The sequence below is a fragment of the Semicossyphus pulcher genome, unplaced genomic scaffold, assembly GCF_022749685.1.
Source record: "Semicossyphus pulcher isolate SPU_LCO1_2020_fin unplaced genomic scaffold, fSemPul1.0.p SCAF_22, whole genome shotgun sequence".
Lineage (NCBI taxonomy): Eukaryota > Metazoa > Chordata > Actinopteri > Labriformes > Labridae > Semicossyphus > Semicossyphus pulcher.
The window spans coordinates 19,677,846-19,699,971 of record NW_027211696.1 but is presented as its reverse complement, the minus strand read 5'-3'; the positions used below and the strand labels follow the sequence as shown (position 1 = coordinate 19,699,971).

Genomic DNA, 22,126 nt, shown 5'->3' with positions numbered 1-22,126 from the left:
AAAGGTCAGTGCAGGTGGAGTGTTCATGTTTACCTTATCGTAACGGAGAGCCTGAACAATCTGAGGAATGTAGAACAAGATGGCGTCCTAAGAAGAGAAAACAAATGTAAAGAGACTGACTGATCCTTCTGAGATGACGCAAAGCTGCAAACATCCGTGCTTGTGTGACTTACAGGAGGGAAGGAGCGCAGCACCTTGACTCCGTACTGAGCCGTGAGAGGATGAGGAGGGTACATGCTGCTGAAGTAGGACAGGCCGGTGGGCGGGTCTGCAGGAGCCCAGCACAGGATGTGACTCAGCTCAGGAGAGTCGGCATCAATCGTGTGCCAGGTCACCAGGAACTATTGAGAGAACATATTACGTACTTTATTTATGACAAACATAAGGAGACCGGTTTTTAAAGCTCACTAGCCGAGGCGGTCTCACCTTCACGGCCTCAGGGACGTCACTGACAGCTCCAGGGTCCAGTCTCACCAGCCGGGTCACTTCAGCTACAATGGCATCGTTCTTAAACCTGGGAGCCGAGGAGGGAAAGTACACAGGTACGTTTATTTTAAAGCAAGACTATTTAATGTTGAGGCAGGAATGTAGGAGGCATTGAGATTTAAAAACGGAGACAGAGAGCTGAAGTACAACCTTAGAGTAATCGTCTCGAAGATGTTCATGTAAATAAATGTCTGTTAAGTCTCTATCTATCTCTTAATGAGGTAACACGATCATGACTGAGCCTATGGCCCACTGATGAAAGCCTTTGCATTTGCAGTATATAGTATTATTACAGACTGGGTGTCTGTGGCGGCGCCCAGTTAGTGACGCGTTTTCCATCAGCCAGCAGTGGTTGGTCTGCCAGAGAGGGTAGGCGGAGCTAAGCGGCTGCTTTTCCGCTCTCTGCAAGTGTTGCGAGTAAACAGTAATCTACTATGGCTGAACAAACAAAGAAAAGATGGATGACTACAGATACAACTTCAACAAGAAGTGAAAATCCAAAGAAGAAGAAACAAACTCGACGCTCAGATGAAGCAAACAGTCAGAAAAGGAAAGCGACCGTCAGCCAGGAAAATCAAGAGTTACAACCGGAGCCGACCGTGGACGTCACACATGCAGCGCTGCCTGGATATCTGGGATGTGTGCTCCTGCAGTTACTGTTTATCACCATAAGGTGCCGCCAAAGAGAACGAAACTGAGACTACCTCAGAGATCACCACTTTAACTTACAGGTTCTGCTCCACAAGTAATAAAAACTGAACCGGTGTACCCAGAACTTAAGTCCCAGGAACGACTTTCCAAAGAACTAAAAGGTTCCCTCCTCCTGTTGTTTTCTGTGGTTCCAGACGCTTGAAGATTTGACAAATTAGTCGTCTGACGTGTAAAAAAGAGACGCCTGTTTTACACCGGTTTACAGATGAAACATCAGAGTCATTAAATGAAAACAGTCACAGCTGCGTAGCTCTTAAAAACACCTTTGCTCATCTAAACCTGAGCACTCCGTCCTCTTTTAAATACCCGATCAGATCAATTAAGGCTATAGCAGCAAAACACCTAAATGTACAGACTTGAAGGGTGTGTTTGGGGGAAACGTTCTGCACAGATGGTGGAGAGTGATGACCTTGTAGGTAGCTGCATAGCCAGGTAGGGGGCGATCCCCCAGGCCAGGTTGACGTTGTCCTTCCACTGTTTCTCAGTCAGACTGATGTATTTGGACCTCCAGTTGGCGATGCTAGTTTCAACTGACTGCTCTGTGGCGATGGCCAGCTCCTGCGTGGACAGCGGGTTGTACCACGTCGTCAAGCGTTCGATCTCGCTGGCCTGGAGGAAAAGACAGAAAGAAAAGGGTGTGAAGAGCGGCTCAGGAGTAACGTTAAAACAAGAGAGAGACAAACCCTCACCAGCAGGGCCAGCAGCAGAGTCCTGCGCTTCATGTAGTACTTGTGCAGCTGCGTCCCTCTGTTGCTCTTCTTGGACGTGCCTGGACAAAGAATGTGTGCAGACAGTCAAACCTCTGAGTTGGTTTAGGCTCCCAGGCCGCAGCAATCTATGTTTGTAGTACCTGACTTCTTGGACGTGGTGGACATGCCACTGGACAGCGGGTAGGTGTTGATCCATCCCTGGCCGCTCTGCTGGGAGCGAGAGCTGGAGTCTATGCTGCTCCGGAGGTCTGCTGCGTTCATCACTGACAGACTGTTCAGAGACGGGTCCTGATTATCTGTTCACATACAGATGGATTAAGTATGGCCGAGACATGAGGTCAATCATACACTGTTGAAGAACACAATCAATATTAGGACTTTTTAACAGTGAAAAACATCAATAAAATGATTGATGATGAGCGAGATGAGCGGTATCAGTTAGTCCTCTGCTGTTCTGATGATCATGCATCTGAAAGCAAGAAAATCCAGCGGGATTTCTATGCAGGTAGAGTTTGCCTCGACCCACTGATGCCGGGTCAGACGTTCATTTGTCTTGTTAATACGCAGGGCGGGGGGGCTGAAGGCAAATCAGTCTGACCCAGCATCCGCAGCCGGAGGACTCGTCTACCTGAAGCACTTCGATGTGTATGAAAATGAGTTTTTTCTCGGGGTCGTCGGGAATGAGGAGGAGAGGAACGTCTGGGTTGGAAGAAAAAACACTGTTTGTAATTTGTTCTTCTTTTGATGCCATGTTGAGCGAGGAGAGGGGCAGGCTGGTGGGCTGATGATGAACAGTCATGCATCTCGACGCGGCTGACAAATTTGCGCTTTTCCTCACAGCTGCTTAAAAAGAAAGGATGAAAAACAGATTTTAAAAGTGCAAGAAACCAGAAAGGAGGAGAAAGAAGAAGCGTCTTTTTTAAACCTGGGCCTTATTTTTACATTTTCGGGGTTTTGCAATTTGACAGGCTTTTATGGCTGCAACATAATCCTTGGGAGCAAAGTGCTAAAAGTGCTTCTTTAAAGAGAGGGTATTATGCTGTTTCACATTTTAAGACTTATATAAAATATATATAATGTTACAATTTGTTGGATGTTCAGACTAAACGTGGGTGAAGTTTCAGATCTGTAGGTCAAAGTATGTTGGAGTAATCCCCAGGCTTCTCAGCTCAGTCTGCAGGCTGCTCCAGGTTTCACACAGTGTTTTCTACACTACGCTCTCTTTTTTCGGAGAGCTGGCCAATCAGAAGAGGGCTGGGTTTCTTAAAGGGACAGAGCTGACTGAGTGGTTTCAGGCAGAGGCTGTAAGGGGGCCTGCACAGAGCAACAGGGCGAGGAATATGAGCTGTTAATGATGCTAAGCTACTCAGCAGGTATCACAGAGTGAATATGAAGCTTGAAACACCCCTCCTTTAAGGCCCCGACAGGCTCCAGTTGTTATTAAAAGCTTCTGACAACATTGTGGAAGTCTTCCCTACAGAGATGGACCTTTTTGTTTAAGACTAAGATGCTTTTTTGAAACAGAAACAGACGTTACATCGCTCTCTTTAAAGCCACCAGGCTCCATCAACAAACAGTGATTTTACCCTGCAGAACACGGGAGATGCTGGTCCACTGCTGCCTTGATTTTGTTTGTGTGACTTTTGTGTTTAAAACAGTCAGTTTGGATCCAACAAAATATTAAGCAACACAAAATTACACAACAAAAAGTAACAGAGCAGATTTAGACCAGCAACTCCCGTGGTTTTCTCTTTCTGCTTTCAAAAACAGAATCTTGCTCCTCCAGAAAAAGGGAATCCCTGCAGATGACCTTGCAGCCATTAAAGCTTATTGCACAGCTGAAAGAATCGACTGGAGCGTTTACAAAACTTTCCTTGTGGTAATTTAGACTCCAAAATATGTAAAAGATGTCACCAGGTTTAAAAATGCTGCACTAACCCTTTAAAAGGGAGGAAATAAGAGGAAAGAACAGTGAGGAAAAAAAGGCTGTTCAAACATAAAAGCCACATTTATATCTATAAATAGATATAAATATAGATATATAGTTATGTAGATAGATTCCAGGATCTATCTGCAGCTCTGTGAGGACAAACAGCGTCAAATTTGACACGCGTAAAAAAGCATGCCCCTGCTGCAGTGCAGTCCGAGCTCCACCGCTTTAGGCTTACTTAATATCGATATCGGAGAAGTGCTGGACACGATAAGCGATCCGAATATCCCGGCAGAGAGCGTGCTCGGGGCTGGGGTTGTACCAAGCTCACCAGGTGGGACCAAGTGGCACGCTGCCAGGTACTTCTTGTCGGACAGGATGCTGGCGTAGAAACGGATCATGATGCTGATGTCCTCCCGGAGGTTCTTGTCTCCCTGGGTGGGAAATTTCGGAGCCACGCTGGAGAGGAAGACAACCAATAGAATGTTACACAGATGAATTCAATAATGTGTTTCTTGTCTAGTTTCAACCTTTGATTTGATTCAGCCTGCGCGCACAGAGTGTGTGGGTACCTGAAGTAATCAAAGGCCGTAGAATAGATCTTCTCTCGGAGGACATTTCTTACAGTTGCATTGGTGAGGACGTCGGAGTGAAGCAGGGCCAGACCCAGAGTCAGCAGCCTGAAGCACACACACACATATGATCAGACTTAACACATCTGAATGTGAAGACCCATTAAAGAATAAAACAGACGTTAAGTGACAGGAAGCTGCTCTGTGTGCTTGCTTTACGTACCTGAAACGAGGTCCGATGGCAGCAACATGGCGGTTGAGGCTGCTCTTACCCCCGCCGACGTTGAGGGACAGCGAGCGTTGAAGCAAACTTCCAAAGATCTCCACCTGATCCGCGCTGGAGTACTTTGCGATCTCAAACCTCTGGACCAGAAACTAAAGAAGAAGAGGCAGACATAAGAGCCATAAGTGGACTGCAGATAAGAGCGTGTAGCTTTAAAAAAGGAAAGTGTCTGACCTCGATCCATATTTGGTGAGGGGTCACATCTGGAGGGCAGGGGACAGGCTGACTCTCCTCTGAAGCAGCTAGAGGATCGGCCTCCACCTGAGCGTCTGAGAACAAGCCCATCTTCAGCTCCACGGTCATCTGCCACGCTCCAGCCATCTCCCGCATAAACTAGGCAAACAGAGGGGAGATGTGTAAACAAGACAAATACACTCATGAAACAAGGAGAAAAGTGAAATGATAAATAAACATCGACTGCATCTACCGGGACTTCCACTCCAACACGAGCTGCCAGCAGCCACTCCCAGCAGGCGATGGCTGTTTCCATGCCGTGAGCGGTGAACATCTTGAGAGGGGACCAGCAGAGGTGGTGCAGCAGCTGAGGGTCGCAGTCTGGAGTCCAGGCAACAGAAAACACACAGAAAAGAAAGTCAGACAACAAATCTTGATTCCTGCATTAACTATTAAACACAATAACGAGCGATAACAGCAAAGAAAGTGTAACCTTTGGTGCTGATGAGTAGGGCGGCCAGCTTGAACATGGCCTCGGTGAAGGCCTCGGGCTGTGCGGAGTCTAACGCCTCTCCCATCTGTTTGATCATCAGCCGGCCCAGATCGGACTGTCCTCGCACGGCCTGGGCGAAGTGGATCATACCGGACACCTACAGACAAACGACAGAAGACATGAGCAGGAGGAAGTCTTCTACCTCTGCATCTGAGTTTATGGCCACATCTTGTTCCAGCTGCTGTACTGCTTCATCCATCCATTTTCTTTCACTTATCTGGAGTTGGGTCATGGCGGCAGCATGCTAAGCAAGTTAGCCCAGGCGTCTGTCTCCCTAGCAACATTTCCTAGCTCCTCCTGGGGGATCCCGAGGTGTTCCCAGGCCAGGTAGGATATGTAATCCCTCGAACGAGCTCTGGGTCTGCCCAGGAGGCATCTGAATCAGGTGCCCAAACCACCTCAACTAGCTCCTTTCGATGCAAAGGAGTCGCAGCCCTACTCCGATGCTCCCTCCGGATGTCCGAGCCTCTTACCCTCTCTCTAAGGCTGAGCCCTGAGGAGGAAGCTCATTTCAGCCTCTTGTATCCGCATTTATTTTGGTCCCTACCTAAGCTCATGATCACAGGTGAGGGTTGGAACGTATATCGGCTGCTAAGTCTTACGGGTCAGCTCCTTCTTTACCACTGAGACTGTTTGCAGCTGAGTGTGAAGCGGCTGGGATGAGAGTCGGCACCTCCAAGGCTGAGGTCATGGTTCTCTGCAGGAAGAGAGGTTTTGCCCAGAGCGAAGGAGTTCAAGTATCTCGGGGTCTTGTTCATAAGTGAGGGTGAAATGGACCGTGAGATTAACAGACGGGTTGGTGCAGCGTCAGCAATATTGCGGGCACTATACGGCTTCATGATAGATTCAACAAGATTTCAGTGTCCAAAGGAAAAACAAAGACCACATTTCTAATGTCCAGCAGGTTTCAGCTGTTTTACATACATTTTCTGTGTTTTAAAAGTGTTCAGGCTGCTTTTTTTAGCTCATCTATAGGTAGTGAGAACTTCAACAGAACCAGAAAAACAGTGAGTAAGAACAACTACATTGTGAATTCTGCTGCATCAAGACACAGCACAAGTGATAACAGAGAGTGATGGAGCTGGAGTCGAAATAACAGGTATGATTCTAAGCTCTTACCTCTCCTGCGTATCTGTTCCTGAGGTTGAGGGAAGCCATGAAGTTAGAGTAGTCCTTCTTCACACAGGCCGGCCTCTCCGTTAGCTGAGTCGACTACAGGAGGAAAAAATATGAATTTAGCTTATGATTCGTTTTTTATTATTTAGAAAGAATGTAAAAAAAAAAAAAAAAAGCTGACAGAAGGATGACAATAGGATTTTTTGTTTGCATTTCACGCCTGAATTTGTTGTAATTAAGTTCTGTGTGTTTTTTTGTCACTTAGACGTACTGTACGGGTCACTTATGTAAATAATAACGAGTAGTGTTTTTCATCAGACGGAACAAAATGTGACTTTAATTAATCTCTGTGCATGTGTGACCTCATACTACTGTTAAACTGTATTTAATCCAGATTTACAAACATGGCACTCTTACTGTACTCAGGATGTATTTCACAACTTCCCGGGCATCTAAAATCTAAAATCATATCTCTGCAAAGACTCATAAATGAAGGCAAAAGTATATATAGCGCACCATTCATTTGCTTTACACAATTAACAAGATGTGGTCAAAACTTCCAATGTGGCTGACCGCATCAGGTCAATGTGCGCTTTGTGGGTGATGTGTTACAAGGACTGTCCTCATGAGGCCGAGGACGACGTGTTTGAAAGCAGGTGAGACGTAAGTGAGGACAGCAGACGAGCAGCGGAGGAGCAGCCCCGCCTACTCCCCGAACAAAGTATCCAGAGCCATATAGACCATATAGAGGTCCAGTATGCTCAATGATCCGTTATTGCGATGTCGCAACTCTCTAGTTAGTTACTCGGTCAGTCACATACAGACCCGTGTGTAGGGCTGACCCCGGTGGTCGGCCAGAAACAGCATTAAGAACATTAAGAGAAATGTGATAAATAGCAAAAATAGATTAAAATAAAAACTTAATTAAAAGAGTTAAGTAAACATTTAGATAAGAAGTTCTGGAGTGCAGCAGTACAAAAAAACTAAGTACATTCAAAACACAGTGAATCCTGAGGATAAAGTACGTGGTGTCCCACAGGGCTCCAATCTTGAGCCATTTTCGTTCTTGTTCAAAATCAACAGATCTAGCAACATATTAAAACATTGATTAGAATCAGCATTTAAAAAATGTGTTTGTGACCTACCCCCAGTGTGGTGCTCTGTCTGTTGTAACCTGCAAAGTGCAGGATGCTCTCTGTGGCCATGGCCAAGCCAGTGTGCTGGGAGAGACCCGACACCCAGTTCTGATGCTTGTTCAGATACTCCTGAAAATACACCAATAAAAACAGCGATTAAAGACCACCATGTAAACTCTATCTGTTATGTGTTTCTAGATTTCAAGGTTCCAAATTTCATAAAACAGCAGGTTTCAAAATAAAAGTTACCTGGAGGTGTGATTTGGTCACAGACGGCGCCCACTTCATCGCCTCTTTAAGGATCTCGCCACAACGTGCAGCAAAGTCCTTCACTATGCTCTACAATATAATCAGAACCAGAATTATTATCAGAAACAGAAGCAGGAGTATTTCCATGTGGGTTTATATATAGAAGAAAGGATGTTTGAATACCTCTCTGGCTTCATATGTGTCTGGGACCGTGATTCTGTACGGTGTGTCTGGGATGTCGTAATAAGGTTGGTCTTTATGAATGTCCTGAAACACAGAACAAACATGACACTTATTAAGTATAAAGGCACACTCAAAGATAGATGACTTACTGATGCACAGATTCATGGCTTACTGCACTGAGTGAGAGGGAGAGCGTCTGCAGGATGTCCAGCATGGTCCTCAGCACGCGGCCGCTCCACAGCAAGTGAGGGAAACTGAGGACAGAGAAACACTGTTGACACGGCTGCATTTTAAACTGTTCATATCAAAGAATCACTGCAGTGTTTTAAGTATAACAGCATGTGTGATGTAGGATCTCTCACGTTTCAGCCAGGCCCGACAAATATTTGTCAGCCACTCTGCGGATCCTCTTGTGGATGTGGTTGAAGTTGACCAAGAGGAACTGAGCGTGGCGTTCCAGCTCCTCCTCGTGGGCTTTGGTTTTTGGCTGGAAATAAAAAACATTTAGTTAGTATCACGTCTGCAACTAAGAAGATCTTCTGGCTCGTCTCTGTCATCCTGAGAATGTCTGATGCTTAGACAAGGCGTTAAACTTCACACATCTTGCTCTCCTGAATCAATCAGTCTGCGATGATCAGGTGCAGCAGCTTCTTATTTTTATTCCCTCCTCCTCCAACGTTTTCTGACTCTACACAGGAACGCATAAAATACATATTGTACGAGCCCATAAACATTTTAAACACTCTATGCCCCTTTTCTTCGATGTTACGAGCAACGTAATTTGACAGTTTAGTGGCAAAGACGTTCCCCACCGTATAAAAAAGAAGAAGAAGCAATCAGAACACTCTTAGAGGAGCAATTCTCCTTTGGTAGAAGCCCCTGTCAGTCAAAGCTGGTGTTCTCTGTAATCTATAGAAGCAATTATATTTGAAATTTGCGCCATAGCTGTGGAGAAAGTCGTACAAACAGCTCGTGGTTTCACCCATTCTACATTCCTACAACGCCCAGCATGCATTGCGCCCCTCCCTCTGAAAGGAACGGCCCAGCGAGAGACGCTGGAGTGAAATACTACCGTTTCACTGCAAGCAACGGCTCAGAGCGGGACAGAATCTGAAATATAACAAGAATATATCCGGTGCATCGTCTAAAAAATCTTCAGGTCTGCAGTCTACATTTCAAACCTGACGATTCTGAACGAGACGTGACATCGGAGTCGGGCGTCCTAGATTGAGGAAGTGTTGTTTAGCGAGCTCCCTGGCCTCCGCCAGATGATGTGTTTCACATACTCTGGTGGAGGTTTTCAAGGGTCCATTGGAGAAGCGGATAGCGCCCTCCAAAGGCACAGAGCCAAACTGCAGTTTTTCCTACCATAATGGCATTAGCTCCCCGTGATAGCATGAGAGGACTGAGGCTGAAAATCAGTTCTTACTTTTTCAGCCATCATTTGCAGGAAGACCTCAAAGACCTTGTCGCTGACGGCAATCACACACTGCATCATGCCTGGGGAGAAATAATCCATATTAATGCATTTAATAAACAATTCACAGCACATGTTTTCTGAAGCTTTTTCCTTCTGCTCACCAGATTTATCCTTCTGAATCGCTCTGTCTTCAAAGTATCGGAACATGACCTGGAAGCGGTCAGAGTCCAGAGCGCGCAGCATCCTGACAGGAAAACGATAAACTTATGTTATAATCACTGAAAATGGTCACTCGTATACACAAATATGTGCAATGTAGACTTTTCAACACACCTCATGTATTCCAGTCTGTAAACAGACAGCAAATATGTGGACATGGCAAAGTCCAGCTTGTTGATGAGAGCAGCCACCTCAGGAGGAGGATCCAGCAGGTTGATGATGGTGCTGCGCAGGTCATTCAGCTCCGCCTGAAATACAACACTGAACCATAAACCAGAGAACTTTACGTGAACATGTTCTGTGTGAGTGTGCGCTCTCGTACCGGGGTGACGGTGTCGTTCTTCAGGGCGGAGTTGTACTGCAGCTCCGAGCGTAAAGGCTCCCCGCTGGGAAACGTGAGCAGCGGCGATTTGGTGGCAATCTCGCAAACTCCCTCGTACCATTCCTCCGGCCACAGACCTGAAGGTGTCAACAGAGACACATCATGATGCAGAAGTATGACACATTAAATCATTCTTAACTTAAACCAGAAATAGGCGTTATTTTCTCTCTTCACAGCCACCAGACTCCATTGAAAAAAATAGCGATTTAACCTCGCAGATCACAGGGGTTGCAGGTCTACCTCTGCTTTGACTGGTTGTACGTCATACAGTGAAGACAGAAATAAAGTGTGAAACATGAGGTGCATACCTGAGCCCTCGACTGCAAATCCCATGACAACAGAGTAGAGCCAAAAGTCCCTGAAGAGCTTCTGCAGACGCGGCTTTGCTTCCTTGATTGGTGGCAACCTCTTCGTCAACTAAGACGAAGAAGAAGAGTTAAAACAGATCCCTTGAGTCATTAAAGGAGGGTATTATGCTAATGTCAAGCTTCATATTTCACTCTGTGATACCTGTGGAGTAGCTTAGCATCATTTACAGTAAAACACTGGTGCTCTGTGCAGGCCCTCATACAGCCTCTGCCAGAAACGACTCAGTCAGCTCTGTCTCTTTAAGAAACCCCGCCCCTACAAGCCCGCTTTCTTCTGATTGGCCAGCTCTCCGGAGCCTGGGGATTACTCCAACATACTTTTACCTACAGATCTGAAACTCCACCCACGCTAAGCAGCATAATACCCTTTAAAGTTCAGTTATTTCAGCAGTAAAGAGAATAGACGTGATTTGCTTAAAGCGCATCCTCATGTGTTTCTGATGCTAAAGAAGTCGACCGACGTAACTCTTCCATAATTTAAATTTGCTAGGTTTCCCCTGACATAATTTAATCTGATATATCTGCTTATGTGTAAATACATGAAGCAGCAGGTAAGAAACTAAGTGATAAAACATTATAAACTTACCACAGCGATAACTGGAATGAGGACGCCGAGGTTTCCAGCACTGCTCGACGCCTGCAGAGACAAAGACGGAGGGTCAAAATGATCATAAAAGAGCATCTTAAAGCTCCAATCACACCAAAACAGGGCACAAACAAACATCCCACATCACATGCACTCCCAAGCGCTTCAATCACTTTTCATGTTACACAACCGAGCACACAATGCATGCTCTCCAGGGCAGACTCTCCAAAAGCATGCACCATTGTCCCAAAAAAGTGGAGATATCAGAGGGACTAAGCCGCTGGGGGAGGCCATGATAGAAAGCAGTTTGTCCTCCTTTTATAGGCGGGCGGCCTATAAACAACACTTTTGTTCGTCACCATGTCTCAGTTTATATTAAGCCCTCAAAAGCCAGCGATAGCAAAAAATAGCTCGTACCCTTCTGTCAAACAGTAGCAAAATAAGGTTAGAGATGAAAGATTCATTTTAGTGTTTTTAGTATACACAATGCTGACACGACTGTTAACAATGACTGCAAAACAAATTCAGTACACACTCTAGACAGCTGACAGGTTATGAAACATAACAAGGGTCCATAGTTGGAGTAAACATTGCTTTTTATCATCTTTCCTGAAAGGACCAATATGTAACATTGACAGCTAGTGTCTAAAAAGGGTACTGCAGTCCAAATTAAAAATATAGCAGAGCGTTGTCTCCCCCCGCCCCCTCCTCCCCAGATTTGAATACTATCCTTTCCTGCTTCAAAGTTTCGACCGTGGTTGGAAAGCAGAGCGGAGACTTATCGGTCTGCCCCAGGGCCGAAGCTGCCGCTAGCTTCGGAGCTAACTCCGGTCACTTTACACACACAGCAGCGAGCAGGAAGCGAGACACGGGAGCGCGGCACCAGTCTTGAGGAGTGCGTGGCTTTATCACACACGCAGCCTTACTGTAGTCGTTCCATTATTTTCAGTTACCGATAACGCTCTCTGCTGATCCGCTCTGATCCCCGTTCACTCTCATAACTCATGCGCACACTCTCACTTCCTGTGTCTCTCACTCACTTGATCCACCACCCACACTCACACACACGCTACGCTTCTAGTACAACACGAAGCTCACGCGGGTTACCAGGTTGAGGACACTGAATCTACTCGAGCGCAAGACGTGCACTTTGACGATGACAAGCGACGAGCCCTGTGCGCCAATTTGTTTCATATCTGGCAACCCGGGGTGATGAAATGGGAAGAGGGCGGGATTGTGCAGGCCAAAACACACGCAGACGTTCCGCACCGGGATGGAAATTTCAGGAGAACATACTGGCTGCAGCGTTGTTGTCAGGGAAGCTAGTCTTTCAACTTGTGCATGTTTCCTTAATCTCTGGTGACCATGTTATGATAAATTCCAGTAAATACAAGACATATTGTTCCTTTAAACCTTTATGCCACCTGGACTGCAATGGCACAACAACCTGCTCCTCCAGCTTTGAGAAGTAGCGTACACATTACCAGATACACGGTGAAGCTGCGCTGCTCTAACGCAAAGCTTGAAGCAGGATTTCAGCTGCTTTACCTTCAGAGCCGGGCCTTTGTCTGAGGCTCTCTCGCTGGCTCTCTTCCCCTCTAAGCCGAGCTGAACAAAAAGCTCCAGCAAGTTGACCAGCAGCTCGTCCACCATCTGCTCCGCCTGAAGGTTGGCTGCGATATTACCCAGAGCGTTTATCACAGCCAAGGAGCAGTGTCTGCGTACAGGAGAGAAAGCCTTCATGAACAATCTGTGGACAACACATGAGGAGTAGTGTGTGTCTGTTAAGATGGGATCACCTGTATCCATGGTCTTTGTAGTCTTTGGTGGAGTAGACCATGGAGCTGGCTTTCACACTGATCTGCTGGAACAGATTCCACACCTCCTGGTAGATGTATTGCTGAGTAGAAGAAAAGGAAAAGTTAGACATGTTTTAAAGCTAAATTAAAACACAATAGTGAAGGTAAGGATGTTACTTACGTTTCCCGTGATGACCATGCAGCCCAGCTGGTCTATGATGAGGACATCGAGCTGTGAGGGAGGCTGGCAGAACTTCTGCTGCAGGATCTGGAGGATGGGCTCCATCACTCTGGGCGTGTCCCGCAGGGCGACAGCGATGTGGCCCAACGCCCTGATGGTGTGGTCTGGGATCAGGTGAGCATCCCTGGGGAAGAGAGGGGAACAAATGTGAATAAATACACTCTCAAGTTAAGACTTTAAATCCTCATTAAAGTCAGTATAATGTGACGATTTACTTACTTGTCATTTTCCTGATAGATGTAGAGACGGTTTGACAGACTGGCGAGAAAAGCTTCTACGATGACGTTATCCATAGTGAGTCCGGCTTTCAGGCACCTGAAGGAGGAAGGAGACAGAGAAGGAAAAGATATGTTGATGATGAGCTGCAACATCCACGGCTGAGAAACGTCATAAACTGCAGTACCTCGATTGGCCACTTGAGGCTAGCGCCAAAATGAAGTCAATCCATATAGAGCCTTTGTGTTAAAATGCCCAAAGTAACCTGGTAGCCTCCAGGTTTGTAAAGGAAGCCAATGCATAAGTGCCTTAAACCTACATTCTTTACATGTCCAGCAGGGGGCGACTCCACTGGTTGCAAATAGAACTGTGATCTCTTCCAAATATGGTCCCTTATGGCTCCAAAAAAAACAAACTCAAGGCTTCAAAGGGAGTCACTGAGACTACTTTTACTTCTTACTTACAGTCTATGTTTGACCCTGGTGTGTGTTTAAGTGCTGTGTGGGCTTATTCACCTGCAGATGTTGTCTATGGAGATGTCCCGCAGCTGCTCGTACATGGACGGCTGGCTCTTCTTACTCGAATGCGTACTGAGGGTCGACTGGGAATGTTCGTTGGTCACATGGATCTTTATCTCACCTCCTCCTAAAATAAATCAAGATTAAGTGAGAAAACACGACACCTGAGAAAAGACTGCCAATGACAGAGTGTCCTGCTGTTACCTGGAGTGTACTGGCTGTGGTATTTGTGCAGCTTCACCAGAACAGGAGAGGGCACCACCAGGAAGTCTCTGAGCGACATGGTGACAGAGTGGGCCACCACGGGGAAGCGCTCACACAGACGACCCAGACCCTGCAGGCAGACACACACACACACACACACACACACACACACACACACACACACACACACACACACACACACACAGGTATGGATTTGTGTGTACAAATCAACTATGGCTGCAGTTCATCCATGTTTTATATAAAACAAACAACCAGGAGCGAGTCGCAAAAGCTGTTTGTAAATTCAAGTTTAACTTAGTTCAAACACAAGTGTTTACTAAGTGCAGTTTTATGCATTAATAAAACAGGTTCCACACAAACTCATTTTAACATGTAGGTTAGTTAAATATTTACATCCACAAACTGTACAACTGTAATTTTTACTTCTATTGATGCTGCGGTCACTTCCTGTTTGAGTGGACAGAACAACAGATGTTTTTGCAGCTAATGTACACATTACAAAATTATTAACTAAGCCATAGACATGGACGTGGACATAGACATTGCATTAAAATTGCAACTAACTACATTATGCTTAGTTGCCAGTTTACGCCACACACTTGTACAATGGAGGTTTTATTTTTTAAATTAAAGTTAAGTTAAATTAGATGGAAGAGAAAAGAAAGAAAAGGAAAGGAAAATGTCCATTCATCCATTTTCTTCTGCTGATCCAGTCGGGTCGCGGTGGCAGCATGCTAAGCAAGTTAGCCCAGGCATCCCTCTCCCTAGCAACGTCTTCCAGCTCCTCCTGGGGGATCCCGAGGTGCTCCCAGGCCAGGTGGGATATATAATCCCTCCAGCGAGCTCTGGGTCTACCCCGGGGTCTCCTCCCAGTTGGACATGCCCGGAAAACCTCCACAGGGAGGCGCCCACGAACCACCACAACTGGCTCATATCAATGCAAAGGAGTAGCGGCTCTACTCCGAGCTCTCTCCGGATGTCTGAGCTCCTTACCATCTCTCTCTGAGGCTGAGCCCAGACACCCTGAGGAGGAAACTCATTTCGGCCACTTATATCCGTGACATCATTCTTTTGGTCACTAGGCAGAGCTCGTGACCACAGGTGAGGGTTGGAAAGTAGATCGACTGTTAAATTGAGAGCTTCACCTTACGGGTCAGCTCCTTCTACTGCTGATGCTGCACCAACCTGTCTGTCAATCTCACGATCCAGAAAGGAAAATAAAGATAAAATTAAAATTAAGATACAGTAAAAGTGGATATACAACACCTGTTAAGTACAAAAAAAACAGGTGTTTCTTTACAGGTGTATTTGGGGCTATTAGGTGTATTTTAGCCATGAATTAATATCTACTTTACAAACACGTTTTTAGTTTGAATGGTGCAACCTGATTTAGTCAAACGTTACTTTAAATCTAGCTAGTAGTGAACTTCAGAGACAGTGAATCATCCCCTGACTTCCCTGCAGTGCAACCTGCATGTGCATGAATTTTTGTACCTCAAAGAGGAGCTTGCATTAGAATCTTGTTATGCTCACTGACAGGTAAAGAATCCAGGTGATGGATTATTTTAATAAGGGTATCTTTCCCTGCAGACACTTGTTGACCCAATAAACAAATACTTCCTCTGTAGCCAAATCATGCAAAACAAACTCTGACCTGAATACAGAAACAAAAGCAGGAAAGCAGCCATGCTAAATCTGTCACAGTTTCTTCCTCTTCTTTATGTGGTTCCCAAAAAGAGAGGATGAAGAGACGGAGGAAGAAGAAGTGAACTGATACCTGTAAACAGCAAATGAGGAGGGGCATGTGAGCGATGATGACTTTACTGGACGTCTTGGACTGCAGCTTCTCTGACAGTTTGGTGCAGAGGTTTTCAGCTCCTGTTATAAAATAAAGAGAGGAGACATTTTTGCAGAGTTGACCTCAAAGGCCGATCATTTCCTGTTTGAAAGAGCTGATTTCTCACCCTGCTCTTCAGTCACAGCCCACACCATGAGGTCCACACAGGCGGCGTTGGCCTGGCAGCGCAGCTTGAGCGGGCTCAGTTCACTCTGGAGATACTCGACGTCGTGCAGGATCCTCTGCAGCTCCGACTGACTGCTGCTGAACTGCTCCAGCACAAAATCATGTACCTCCTTCACATAGTCGGTCTGAAGGTCTGGGGGATGCAGGAAATACATCGTTATTGCAACATACGTAAAGCCTATATTTTATAATAAATTACAGAAAGAGGAGATTCTTTACCTTTTAAATTGTAGAGGGCGTCTCGTAGCATTTTAAAGATGGCTACGTACAGAGGATCACTGAAGGTTTTGTAGTAGAGATGAAGACCAGGATTCGACTGCCAAGAAAGAAGCAGAAATGTTTCAATGAAGTAGTCAAAAAACAGAGTAGACAAACATTTGCATTGATTGATGAGTCTTACCTCTACAAGTTCTGCCAAGGAATCATCCAGAGATTTTAAAAACGACTCAGAGACAAACTGTTCAACCTGTTCAGAGAAAGAAAGCAACGATTTTTAATGTTTTTGGACGTCTTGCATTAAACCTTTTGATCACATGCGTCTGTCCGGCTGCTGACCATGTGGAGGAGCTGTCTGAGCATATCCAGAGGGACCTGAAACTCTCCAGTGCTGCTGCCAGTGAAAAGAGGGGAGACGGAGAAGCTGGAGCTGATGGTGGAGAAGTAGTAATCAGGATCGACTGCGCTGCCATCAGGGAGGTATGAACCTGAGAGGGAAAGCAGAGGTATTAAGGGTGCTTTCATACCTCACCTGTGTGGTTCAATATGCCAGCTTTAAAGGAAAATCTCTGCTCTGCTGCTTCCTCACTTGTACTGACCTTCAAAGTACTGAGCAGAGGGGTCAGCAGGCGAGATGGGGGTCAAGCAGGCTCTCTCTGGACTCGCCTGGAAACAGAAAAAACAGGCATGTCACTTTTCACAGGTTTGGATCACCAGCCTTAAATCTCCTCTGCTTTTTCCACATCATCTCTACCTGCTGTGACACACTGGACAGAGAGGAGCCTTTGCGTCGCAGCGTGTCTCCCTGACACACCGTCAGCAACGAGCTCGGCAGGATGGAGCGGAAGTCATTGAAGGAGCGTCGGTGGATGGAGTCGGGTTCCTCCGTTGTGGGCGGCACAGGAGCGGCGGGTCGGGGGAACAGCTTGGAGAGTAACGGCTCGTCTGTGTTGCTGTATCGACCGAACGCTCGTGCAACACCGAGCAGGGTGGGAACGGTGTACCTACACAGGTACTCTGGAAAAGAGATGCCAGAAGGTTAAAGCAGCAGAAAATATTTACACAGAACAGCTCACTAACACAGAATGGGAACATGCGGTGTGTCATGTTGGTACCTTTATCATGACCCTCTGGATTCTTGCAGATATCCTGCAGGACCTGCATGATCTCCATGACCGCCTCCAGGATCTGACAAAGATGTTACACCATCAGCAAACTGTTGTAATCGTTCCTCCTCTCTATACTAGCACAATCCCAGAGTCACTGATGGAAGACAAAATCCTCAGTCTGCGTTCTGTGTGTAAATTTATTCTAAAGTTCAGCTGAAACTAATTTGAGGCTCCAGGCAGCCCGAGTCAAATCAAATCGGTATCACCCAATCATCTGAGCACACAGCTGCTTCTTTGTGTTTCCTCAGACAGCGTGTCCTTACTGAGCAGCAGCAGAAAATACTCAATGAGCACATTTTTCACTACAAAGGTTGTAAATGTGCAGCCCCCTGGTAGCCTGAAGCTTTAGGCAGCTTTAACTGCATCACTGCTGTGACTTAAACTCCTTTCCCACCAAAATGAGCGTGTTAACGAGGGTTAGTCAGACCCGGGAAGACCCGCTAATAAATGCAGATTGTCTCTTTTCCCATTGTAAGCGGAGTATCCTGCTCTCAGTCTCTTTTCTGCTGCGTCACAAACGTGCTGGAAACCTGTCGCCTTACGTCTTCTTCCCCTCGGATCAGAGGAAGCTCTCTCACCTCGCTGTCTTGCCAGTGTTGCTGCATCTTGCACGAAACAAAAGAACAAATTCGCCGTTGTATGTTGTTCTTCTGGTCTACTGCAGAGTCATGTGACCCGGGTCTGAGTGCCAATTGTTACCTTTCCCACTAAGCAAAACAGCCGGATGTTAGCGAGTGTTAGCGGGTTTTTTTGACCAGTGGGAAAGGGGCTTTAGTGTCCATCAGTCCTGTCTATAAGGAGCCTCTTTGCAGCCAGTATGGAGAGGATCCAAAAATGCACACACTACAGCTGCAACATTTAGCTGATTAATCAAAAGGTCAACCTTACAACAAGTCTGATAACTGCTAACCTGTTTTAGTTTTTAAGCAAACAAGTCAAATATTTGCTCCTTTAGCGTGAGGACCTGTTGCTCTCCTCTTCATTGTAAACAGAGTATTTGGGTTTTTGGAAGATGCAGTCTCTCACTTTGGCTCTGGGAAATTTTGATAAGCACAGAATATGAAACCATACTGCATATGATGGTTAGTTACAGCCCTAACACACACACACCTGTGGTCGTAGAGCTTCATCACTTTGGGCGACGTCTGACAGGAGTGTTACGAGAGAAAAGCTGAAGTTCTCCGCAACAGGAAGGGTCTCTGCAAAACAGGAAGTTCAACAAGTATAAAAAGCTTAAATTATAATACACCACAGTGTGCTGCTTATGCATAAAGAGCAGAATAACAGACACTTAGAGAGAATATTATCGTGTGTAATTACCTCTTCCTTTGCGTTCGGAGCTTTCCTCAATCCACTGAACTTTAGGAAGCCCTTTGAGCAGCCCAAGAAGGTAGGGGACGATAGCATCTTTGTGCTGCAACAGAAGAGTTATGTATCATGTTACACAGGGTTTACAATGTTACCTGTGAGCTTACTGTTAACACATAAGTGTCCTGAAGTCTAGAGGGAAGTAGGTGTAATGTTTACCTGCAGCTCTGACTCCACTAGAAAGATGCCCAGAGCAATGACAGCGTCTCTCCTCCTCTCGTCCAGCTGGAAGACTCCTCTGAAGTCCACGGGACACATGCATTGCAGCTTCTGGACCTGTGAGAAGACGACACAGGGATTACATCTGAGGCGGGTTCTGTTACAAAAATGAGCTGCTACTGTATGTGGATAAAACAATCTATTAAAAGCACAGATTCACCTGACCTCAGGGCTTACACAGACACATCAGTCCTGCCTGGTTCCATTAGCCTTAATGATTTTTTTGGCCTCAATGCAAGTCAGGAATCGAGCCAAAGCTGCCTCAGGCATGAGTTAGCCTCATGCCATCGGCTCAGAGGAAAACAGACAGCGACATCACTAGTTTCTATACGTTTAACTCACTTCTGCGGAGGATTTTTGTGATGCATCTGCTCACTTCTGTCGTAGAACAACACCGTATTAACACTGAAATTAAAAGCTAGAGCAGCTCTGTTATGGGTGTCGGTGCCAGAGGAGTTATCAAATTAAAAAAGGGGTTTTGATTTGTAGCTGGATGTGTGCCAGAGTTCAACCTGTTGTGCTCAGACATCTCCTAATCCTCTTACAGAGGCAGGAAAAATGTGCTCATGGAAAACATTTAATGAACAAGTTGGAGTATATGTTCTTAAGGCTGCTCAGACGCCCACTTAAAGGAGGTTATTGTGCAAACAATGAGGCAAGTGTGCTCAGGCTGACATGCCCATATAAGGCGTTCAGAAGCTTCATCAGGGATCAGAATCAATTAACAGTTCAAGTTGAGTTTATGCCTCTACGCTTAATAATCCCTAAAATCGATGCACGCATGTTTTACAGACAATTGCACATTGAAAAACAATCACATCACTGGTGTGTCCACGCTGCCGAGCTGCCGTCGTCATATTTCTATTAAACTGTTGCTTGTTTAAGAGTGTTCGTCAAACAAAACAAGCACTCTGAAGTTGTCTCTTTTGTTTCTGTGCAGATTTAATAATACAATATATATCACAATATATGAAGGACTTTATAGACATTGTTTATAGCTTTGAGGAGCACATTTCAAGCACTTTCAAGGTGCAGAAACATCAGACTTTTACAGCAGATGCAGAACACAAGAGAAAAATGGCACCTTTGCATTTCTGTCAAATGTATTCTTGGCTTACGTGAGTGAAAATTAAACATGTTGTTATATTTTCGAGGAGTAAAAACCTTTAAAAGATTCCTTTCCTTTAAGGAATAAGAATTAACATAAAGCTTTTCTTAAAATGTTTAACAATAGGTAAGAGTTCTGTTGTCGATAGTCCAGAATAACAAATGACAATTTGCCTCCGAAGGCTTCACAGTCTGTGGAGCCGTGAAACCCTCTGTGCTTAGAGCCAAAAACACTCCAACCAAGGAGCTGTCCCCCGTCCATGACAGACAGGAACCCGGCAAACAGAGGATCTTAAATTGTCTTATTTTTAACCCTTGTTGTGATGAAGCTCATTTTTAACATTGTGGATAGAAAAGTCTCAAACTTAACTTTTTTCATTGATAAAACAATCATCAGATCAATTAGCGACTAACATCTGTTGAAACTTGCTGCACATGTACAGTGTGCGTACAGCCCTTCAAAACCCTTTCATAGATATAACAGCAAAGAAACACCCGTGTAGAGACTGGTCCTACAGGCTCTACAAACTGACACAGAACACTGACTGCTCATTGTATTATATATACTAGCACAGCCCTTTTATCAGAGGCTACACTTCCTGTTTAAGTCATGGCGAACAATTCCCCTTTTTCATTCTCTGTGGGTGTGTTTAACGTCTGTCTTCACTTTTAAAGTATTGCTGTAATACCAACAACAAATCATAACCTGCAGAGCGAATTAAATATACTGCAGTCGACCAGCTTTGATACCTTCAACTGAGATAGTTTGGAAAATCTTATTTCAGTCTGTCGACATTTTCGGGTGGTGTCCTCCCTTTTGTTATCCCTTAGACTGCCTTTCATGTCTTGTGTGTTCTTCATAATAAATCCCTTATTTCCTTGAATTATGAAGGAAATATGGAGCGTATTAATCTTCCATGTCCAGGGCCAGAAGCTTCCCATCAAATAGATGGCAGCTTTCTTTTATGAAGCAGAGAATAAAAAAACAATCAGCTTCTATAGTGAAACACTTATTACATATTAGTTATTAGTAGTCAGATTTTTACAAGACTACACAGAGTTAAGCAGTTGATATTGTACATGAGTTGAGCAAATAAAAAAACAAATTTAAGTCAATAAAATGACCAAATAATAACTGACACATAAAGAACCTGGGGCTTACAGGGTCCCCGAGGCAGCTGCCTGTTTGCATTCTGTAGTTAAAACTGTTGTCATCAACTATTGATTGCTGCATCCAGACACATCAATAACTCGACTGTCACTTGAAAAAGCTGCAATTAGTTTAACATGGCATTGATCACTATGCAATAAATTAGATTTTTGCACCACTTGCTTTATACTTTGGGAACAGGATCTGGATTTCAGCACTTTTCTGAGTTTCTATAAAGTGCTGTGAAAACCGGTGGAAGTCGCAATAATTGAAATAACCGACTGACAGAAAACATGTAACGTTTTGTGGACTGCTTGTGAGACTCACACAAGTATCAATTAGAATCATGAACCATTACAAATAAGTCATAAATATATATATATATCTCTACACTAAAAATGCCAAAACAAGCATTTAAACTCGACATGTCTAACTAGCCCATATTATTTGTTGTGGTTGGTGTTTGGCATTATAAATTAAAAGGGATTTGAACGACACAGGTTTGTAGTATCTGTGTCCTTTGAAAGTTACTTATACATTTCCAAGTAATTAAACATTATAGAGATGTTGAGTTATCCAATTTGTTAATGGAAAGAGAGTCATAGCTGCCACTGACAGGTTAGGTTTCCTGGATGAATTGCAGCCAATTAAGAGCTGTTGTAAAACGCGGATCAATCCAAGAGGGAAAGTCGTAAACATATGGCACGTGAAGGCAGCTTTCCTTTCTCATACATATCTTTAACGATAATCTGAGATTACCTGCACGTTCAAAACAGCTAACGTTAGCTGCCGTTAGC

At 45.0% G+C, this 22,126-nt stretch overlaps 1 protein-coding gene across 1 annotated transcript in view; it reads right to left on the bottom strand.

The window, feature by feature from the left end:
- pi4kaa (phosphatidylinositol 4-kinase, catalytic, alpha a) overlaps positions 1-22,126 on the bottom strand; it is a 31,076-nt gene that overhangs the window by 8,589 nt on the left and 361 nt on the right. Inside the window, exons 2-42 of the mRNA XM_069673177.1 lie at positions 19,013-19,129; positions 18,806-18,899; positions 18,596-18,684; positions 17,432-17,504; positions 17,071-17,333; positions 16,916-16,982; positions 16,656-16,804; positions 16,501-16,566; positions 16,320-16,416; positions 16,042-16,233; positions 15,855-15,955; positions 14,057-14,186; positions 13,850-13,979; positions 13,338-13,433; positions 13,059-13,242; positions 12,878-12,978; positions 12,627-12,795; positions 11,079-11,129; positions 10,433-10,541; positions 10,065-10,201; positions 9,857-9,990; positions 9,685-9,767; positions 9,533-9,603; positions 8,466-8,590; positions 8,276-8,357; positions 8,104-8,187; positions 7,921-8,010; positions 7,681-7,800; positions 6,539-6,631; positions 5,360-5,516; positions 5,120-5,247; positions 4,867-5,025; positions 4,633-4,784; positions 4,410-4,517; positions 4,076-4,296; positions 2,048-2,203; positions 1,887-1,966; positions 1,607-1,806; positions 427-514; positions 174-341; positions 34-87 (exon numbers count right to left, since the gene is read on the bottom strand). Of these exons, the coding sequence (XP_069529278.1) occupies positions 34-87; positions 174-341; positions 427-514; positions 1,607-1,806; positions 1,887-1,966; positions 2,048-2,203; positions 4,076-4,296; positions 4,410-4,517; positions 4,633-4,784; positions 4,867-5,025; positions 5,120-5,247; positions 5,360-5,516; positions 6,539-6,631; positions 7,681-7,800; positions 7,921-8,010; positions 8,104-8,187; positions 8,276-8,357; positions 8,466-8,590; positions 9,533-9,603; positions 9,685-9,767; positions 9,857-9,990; positions 10,065-10,201; positions 10,433-10,541; positions 11,079-11,129; positions 12,627-12,795; positions 12,878-12,978; positions 13,059-13,242; positions 13,338-13,433; positions 13,850-13,979; positions 14,057-14,186; positions 15,855-15,955; positions 16,042-16,233; positions 16,320-16,416; positions 16,501-16,566; positions 16,656-16,804; positions 16,916-16,982; positions 17,071-17,333; positions 17,432-17,504; positions 18,596-18,684; positions 18,806-18,899; positions 19,013-19,129 (4,968 nt within the window). The remainder of the gene's footprint in view (positions 1-33; positions 88-173; positions 342-426; positions 515-1,606; positions 1,807-1,886; positions 1,967-2,047; positions 2,204-4,075; positions 4,297-4,409; positions 4,518-4,632; positions 4,785-4,866; positions 5,026-5,119; positions 5,248-5,359; positions 5,517-6,538; positions 6,632-7,680; positions 7,801-7,920; positions 8,011-8,103; positions 8,188-8,275; positions 8,358-8,465; positions 8,591-9,532; positions 9,604-9,684; positions 9,768-9,856; positions 9,991-10,064; positions 10,202-10,432; positions 10,542-11,078; positions 11,130-12,626; positions 12,796-12,877; positions 12,979-13,058; positions 13,243-13,337; positions 13,434-13,849; positions 13,980-14,056; positions 14,187-15,854; positions 15,956-16,041; positions 16,234-16,319; positions 16,417-16,500; positions 16,567-16,655; positions 16,805-16,915; positions 16,983-17,070; positions 17,334-17,431; positions 17,505-18,595; positions 18,685-18,805; positions 18,900-19,012; positions 19,130-22,126) is intronic.